Here is a 7,290-nt window from a genome sequence, read left to right on the forward strand (position 1 = left end):
GGGGGTGTAACGTCTCCACCTTTTAACCAACGAGCAGGATCGCAGCTGATTCTGGGCTCAAAGGCAGATGAAGTGTGTGTGTGTGTGTGTGTGTGTTTGTGTGTGTGTGTGTCGAGCAGGATAGAGATCCAGGAGGTGTAGTATTCTGCTCACGGGACGGGAGGGAGGGAGTGAGGGAGGGAGGGGTGAGAGAGCTGTGTGTTTCCTTCCTCCCCCTCCTCCGACACTCCTCCTTAGTGCTGACACAGGTCCTGCACAAAGAGCAGCACACACACACACAAACAAACACACACACAGTGTAAATAAATCACATCAGAAGCTCCACTCACTCAATTATGAATCAGATTCAAGTTCTAATTCAAATGGCTGCGTTGTCTCGAGGGGCAGCAATTTGAGAAGTTTCATCAGGAAAGCTAAGAATCAGGAAGTCTTCACATCCAAGCAGTTCTGATAATGAATGCACTGGTTGACCTGGAATCTCACACACACACACAAACGTACACACACACAAACAGCTCAATCAACCGATACCTGCTGTCGATGCCAGACGTCTAATCTGTCGGAACAAACGGCCACCGAGTCTCCGAGGATCACGTCCGACCTGCGACCGCGGTTGACAGCGTTAGCGCTAAGACGCTAACAGGCTAAGCAGATGCAGAAGGTGGTGGCGGGGGCCCCGCGTGGCCCCGGAGCTCACCGCGGAGCCGCGAGGCCGATCACGTCCTGGGTGTCTGGCCGGTCTTGACCTCGACGAGACGGATCAATTAGTCTCCCTTTCTTCGCCTAACGTCATCAATACCTATTGCTTTCCCTTTTCTCAAACTCGTCTTAAATGTTCTCCAGAAATGACTTGTTTTTGTGAACTTTGGTTTTTGTTTTTCCTGCTAATGAAAGCATTTTTTAAAATCAATTTCAAGATTTGAACAGTCTCCACAGAGGATTTCTATGATGAGAGAAAAAGCTGGTTCCACCTCCAATTGTAGCAAATTCTGCATTATTTTGTGTTATGTAAAGAACAGCACGTAGGTGGAACAGAATAAATATTGTCATATATTTTTTTCCATTATCACCTCAGTTGTTATTTTAACACAATGTTGTACATTTCCTCTGGGGGTTTAACAGTCACTATCGCTTCTCCTTCAGTTTTACTTCACCTTGAGGTGTTTACCAATGCGATCAATACTGATTTATATGATTGATGGGGGCTATAGGCCGTAGTCAGCGATAATGAGGAGAATAGCCTCTCAGGAAGGAATTTTTTTGGCAAAATATAAACATTTTCATTCCAAATATTCAGCACCGCGGCAAGAAAAAAAGATTAAAGATGAGATTTAAAGGTTATTATGGCAGTGAGAATGAGACAGGAGTGCTGCCCATTAACACATCGTGCAGCTCTTAACAAGAACAAGTGGTTGATATTAATAATGTGGAAGTTAAGCGCCCCCCCCACCCTCCCCTGTGCTTAAAAGCTGAAAATAGTTCTCCGTGTATCAGGACTGGTTTCCATCAGATGGGATTTTCACGCTACAGAGGGCCGGAGAGGCAGGAGATGAGGGAAGGAAAGCAGGTGTGAATCCCAATGAGTCCACGGATATTATGCTGGAGCCGCGGGCCGTCATCGCTCCCTCTGAAAAAAAAAAAAAAAAAACCCCGCACTGATGCGCTTTCAGCTTAAAGTCGTAACTCCAGAATACCGAGCAGCCTCTCAGAGAGCCGCGCTGCGTGTCATGACGCAGCACATTCGACAGGATTTTTCAGAGCGCGGGAGTGAGAACGAGGACGGAGGGAGGAATGAATGAATGGGAGATGAAGGAGAATTCCTCGGTGCGGCCCACGGCGTCCTCCTACTGTGTGTCTGACCCGCAGGTTTAACTGGTCTCAGCTCTCTTAACCAGGCGAGGAGGGTCACATGAGGAGGGAGGCATACAGATTTAGAGTACTGCAAGCGCTGCAATCGCGATAATCCAATGAAGGGAATCGACTTGCGTCTTGTGTCATTTGCTCGTGAGAGTGTGCACGACCTCTGACATCTGACTCCGTTCGCCCTTTACGCCGACAGACCCCGGTCACAGAAGTGCCTGTGTGGGCAGACCATTGACAAACAATGTGAGGGCGTGCGAGAACCACTGCGTGCGTGAGCGCCGCGAATATCATTCTCAGAATCCCGCGGCGATGTCCGGGGCTTCACAGAGGGGGCTTTATGAGTAGAGGCATATGAGAAGCTAATGAACTTTACTGACCAACGTAAGAAGGAGGGAGGCAGTATTTCAAGTGGGAGGTCGACGGCAGAGAGAATTTACTTCTCTTACACTCGTTTCATTAACTCCTTTATGCTCTCGGCCAGTTTTAATGAAAATGATTCATGTTGTCTCGTTTTGGGAGACGTTCCACCTTGGAGGCCGTTTCCAAAAAGTTGCATTTCCACTGGAAATGCAACAAAACTTTTTGCTTTCCTTGTATTTTAACCTCCAGAACAAGCTAAGCGCCTCTTATGGAAACTAAAGCAGGATCTGGAATACAACTGAAGCGGGATGAGAAAGGAGAAGGGAGAAAGGGAATAAAGCAGCGAGACATCAACACGCAACCGCTCGAGTCTTTCGGCCAAAGAGGGATGCAGACAGGGAAAGAAGGTTTTTAAGAATGCACTCAAACTACGTCCGGGGCGAGGGCTTATCAAAGCCCGGAGAGGTGCTAAAAGCATTCCCTGTTCTTATGTGCTGCCCGGCTATCAGCCCCACTCTCATGAAGCGGAGGGATGAGAGGCTGCAGACGAGCGGCGCAGGATTAGACAATGGGAAGCAGGGATAAGAAAGAGGAAGCTGTCTCCGTGCCTTTGCATAAGCGCGTCACGCTCCCCGGTGGGAGACAACAATGCGGCCTCAACCAAACACACATAATCTACTGTTGTCCGCGCACATTCTCACAGGCGAAGCCCAGTTCAGACGGTTTAGCGGTTACACGCTTCCTGGCTTCATCCCTCGACGCTTCTCTGTGTGGAAACACAGCAAACATGAGAACGCTGAGCAGCGCGACCTCAAGATGTGTCAAAACAAGTCCTCTTCTTGTAAGTTCTGCACCGCTGTGTAAATATAGGAGCCACAACATTGTCTTAAGAATTGCAAAATTTTAAGTGGCAGAAAGCTCACTGACACGGGCCGAAGTCTGACGCAAGAAAAATACTGTTCTTTGATATAAAGTCTCCAGTCTTCACAGAGAGGCAGATGGTAAAAAAAAAAAAAAGCGGTTTCCACAGAATTGTGAAGTCAGTTCAGAACTCGTCAGTCGCAGGAAGCGGTCCCAGTATTTACACACATCAGTGAGCATCAGCGGTGGATGCTTCCTTGTTTACGTTCTGCTGTCATTCGGCGGATGCGTCGGTTCTTCGTGTGAAATTCTCTAGAAGCTCAGACCGAAGCGGTTCTAATAACCGCCGCCTCACCCAAAGACACAGCAGACTCCCACACAAAACAGAGGAAGGACGCTGTCAGGTGTTATTTCCATATAGGTCAAATAGTGTTGACATAAAAACAGAGAAGAAATTACAATGGAGCAATGCGAGATTTAAGTTAAGCTGCTGTTGATAGCAAACAGGAGAATGTTTTCTACTGGGTGGCCTCGAGAGCAACATCATTCTTCTTCTACCTGCATAGTTTCCCATTAAGCAGGCTAATCAAATTAAAAGTCTTCCCTGCCTCGCCCCTGATCCGTGCCGCCGCCGCCGCCACCGCCGCCGCTCCGCTGGGAGCCGGAGACCCTCCCATGTGTGTCGACGCCCTAATGAGTTTCATGTGAGGGGCATTAAAGCTGCTGCAGATACACACACACACACACACACACAGACATCATGGCCGGTCTTGGCCCACGGGCCTCATATTTGACACCGCTACATCTATGCAGCCTTATTTGTTGCTTTCTTTCAATTAAAACCCAAGTGTCTTGTGGTAACTTCATTATGCAGCGTGTAATTTCTGCAGAGCAGTTTTATGGCCTCGTCCTCCCTCCCAAAACACTCAACCGGAGAGTCAGCACCGTTCCACATCAGGCTAATTAGCTTCTCCTCCAGTTGTTATGAGCGCATCGCACAAGCACAATAAAAGCAGATGGATCATAAGTGCAACGAGGCGTTCAGAAAAGAGCATCTCCGATATTACGCACGTAAACAAGAAAGTGTCTGTAAGTACATCGGCATGAGCGGTTTCCCTCAAACGAGGGAGAATGACGATGTGTAAAAAAAAGACACAAGGTCGCCACGGCTGTTGATTCATCCCCTGGAAGCCAGGAGCGTCTGTCAGCGTCCCGGCCGACACAAACACATCACCTGACAAGTGGCTTAAAAAAACTACAGAGTCTTACATAAGATGCTTTCTTCACTCATCAAAGCACAGATACATACACACAGGGACACACACACACACACACACCCTGTTGGGGCGGCAACTAGTTGAACTCCCCATGTGAGGCTCGTCGGTGATTTTAATCAAGACGCACGCCGTGCGCTCAGCGTGGGGCCGGTGACACTTTCTGATTGAGCAGGAAAACAGTGCTGCTGCTGCTGCTGCATGACATTTAAGCGTTTCTCATAGCGACTCCATATGAATGCGTCCCAGTCTCACGGTTACTCACTGGCACTCAGTCTCACTGTATTTGTAGCGGGGCCAGCGTGCCACAGGCCACAGTTGCGTAATGACAGAGACAAGAGTGCAAAACTTAACAGGCAGTGCATTCATGAGAATGATTCTCTGCACCAAACAAGCGCCCAGAGGAGGAATTCAGATGTAGGTCGCCAGCAGATTGGAAAGACAAAAGGGTTAAAGCACAATAAGCCTCGCTGCAGCAGCGGGCCAAAGCACATTAATACGGTCAGGTGACTGGACTGCAGGCCTAATGGTCAGCGGACGGAGTGACGCGAGTGCTGCATCTATTCCTCCTGGGTGGATCTGGATGTAAACACAGTCACATGGCAATAAGAAAGAAGGAGCCGAGAGCAAATAATCAGCCATGGAATACTATAAATACCTGCAAACAAAGAGAAAACATTCAACAGGGACAAAGACAGTCAAGCGTGGAGACACTGCAATCCCATCTCGAACTCTGCGTGACTCATGATCGTGTTGTGATGGATGTCTCCTGTCATTTTCTGTTTTCTATTTTAAGTGTCGGTCCCTTTTCAGAAAACAGGAAGGCTGGCAAATCTGGCAAGTCTGTTCCTCTGACCCTGATGGTCACAGCACAAAGAGGGGGCTTGTCAGGAGAAGCCCAGCCGGTCCAGCCTTCGCTCTGACTTACAGCTGCAAAAATCTGTCTGCTCCTTTACCAAACATTGTTATTCTGTAGCTCAGGATTTTACGCACCATGGAGAAATCCCCAATAACATTTTACACAGAATCTGCAACCAAAAATGCTCTGACTGGATTTCTACAAGCCTTGTTCGCTCCCCTGCATCTTGTTCTATTGAAGCAAGATGCTGAACCACTACCAGCTTACACAGCCGCTGATCCTGACCTTTGCCTTCTCACTAGGAGGGCAAATGAAAAAGACAAATTCCCCACACATGCATCAGTCCCTCCAGCGGAGAGCGCGTTTTGACTGGACTGTCCCTTTAAATTGCCTGCTACGTGTCTGGATCAGCCCCGGCGTTGCTGCCCAGCCTGCGCACTTGTTGTTGGCGTTGAGCAGAACAAGTCTGGCACCTGCTTGCTTCGCCAACATCACCATTTATCAAGCAACAATAAAGGCAGAAGGCAGCAGCTTGGCACTGCGCTCCGGGTGCGTAAACGATAAAAAACAACCAGAGCGGAGGACTGAGCGCACAGAGCCAGTCAGAAACCGACATGCACCATTTAGGCATCTCTGCAGATTGACATGATGATACCGATGTGATTGATCATGCAAAGTCCTGCAAAGTTGCACGTGCTGCGTGATTGTTAAAGCAAATTTTCCCACTTGATTTCATCCAAACACAAGGATAACACTTCCACAAAGCGTGCCTCAGTTCACTTTACCACCATGCGTGACTTGTTTCCCCTCCACCTGCACGTTGCACTCACCTCCCGGTCCGCCCAGGGTCGCAGCCCCGGAGCCCCCGCAGAGCAGGAGCACCGGGAAGAGGAGCAGCATCACACCGCCGAGGCTCATCCCGATGCCAGGAAAAACAAGCTGGTTCTGCTCTGATTTTAACGACCAAGTCCCCGAACCCGTGGCTTCAGCTGCTCCGCATCCTGATCCCGATCAGCGTCAAAGCGCGCAGGGCTCAGTCCTTCAGCTGTCAGCGCCTCTTTGGTGGTTATTAAAATAAAAAAAAAAACAATATAAAACAACAGAAAACCCCCTTCTGGGATATTTGATCTTGTATTTCTACTACAGGTTTATGGTTTCCCGTGTGTTTCAGCTCCACAAAGCGCGCAGAAGTGTGAGCGTGCGTGTGTGTGTGAGTGAGTGTTTGTGTGTGTGTGTGTGTGTGTGTCCGCTCCGCGCAAAAAAAAAAAAAAAGCGTTATTATTATCCACGGTGGAGGAGCGACGCGCTGCCGAGCAGCCGATGAACTGCTTTAGTTCTACCGGCGCTGTATTCCCACCGCAAACTGCACGCCAAAGTAATCCAAAGTGCGCGCGGGGGATGAATGTCCGGTGTCCGGGGCTGTGAGGAGCCGCTGCCCCGGTGTCGCTTCCTCTCCGTCCCGCCGCTACAAACAAACCTCCGCCGGCTCTCCGCGCGCGGTCCCCGCAGGAAAGCCCAGTCCGGCCCGGGTCCCAGATAAAGAAAAAAAATTTTTTTTTTAAAGAAAAACGTTAAATTCAGAAGCTCGAAGAAGCACGGGCGGGTTCACAGTGATACGGAGGGCTCGCGACCGGCTCGAGGATGTGCTGCTATAAAGCGCGAGCCCCGCCCTCTGTGGAGAGGCAGCGCTAGGAACGGCAGGTAGAAGCGACGTCACGACGTCAGGTGCGTTTTTTTTTTGCACAATTTTTTTAAGGTCAGGTATCAAACTTCCTGTTTGATTCAGGATGTTTAACTTTGTAAAGGTTTTATATTATATCCTTCTATGTTAACTGCCTGTGTCATTATTATTTTATTACGGTACATTCCCTGTTTGAATTAATGTAACAGTTCTTATTTTATTGTTATTTTCATTACTATTGGTGTTTATTGAGGGAGAGGATTTCCCTTCGGGTTTCTTTCCTCCCCTGCACAGTCAGGTTTTATTTCTTGTAATTCTGTATCACATTCTCATTTTGTGAGAAAATAAAATAAAAAAGGTTCAGCTGGCTGTCACATTGCATAACGGCGTAT

At 48.6% G+C, this 7,290-nt stretch overlaps 1 protein-coding gene across 1 annotated transcript in view; it reads right to left on the reverse strand.

Moving 5' to 3' along the window:
- The window catches only part of sema4f (sema domain, immunoglobulin domain (Ig), transmembrane domain (TM) and short cytoplasmic domain, (semaphorin) 4F), a 46,039-nt gene extending 39,168 nt beyond the window's left edge, over nt 1–6,871 (reverse strand). The window contains exon 1 of the mRNA XM_030088301.1: nt 6,048–6,871. Coding sequence (XP_029944161.1) covers nt 6,048–6,135 — 88 coding nt within the window. The 5' untranslated portion in view covers nt 6,136–6,871. The remainder of the gene's footprint in view (nt 1–6,047) is intronic.
- Between the last annotated feature and the right edge of the window lie 419 nt (nt 6,872–7,290).

This window comes from Salarias fasciatus, chromosome 3, assembly GCF_902148845.1.
Source record: "Salarias fasciatus chromosome 3, fSalaFa1.1, whole genome shotgun sequence".
Taxonomy (NCBI): Eukaryota; Metazoa; Chordata; class Actinopteri; order Blenniiformes; family Blenniidae; genus Salarias; species Salarias fasciatus.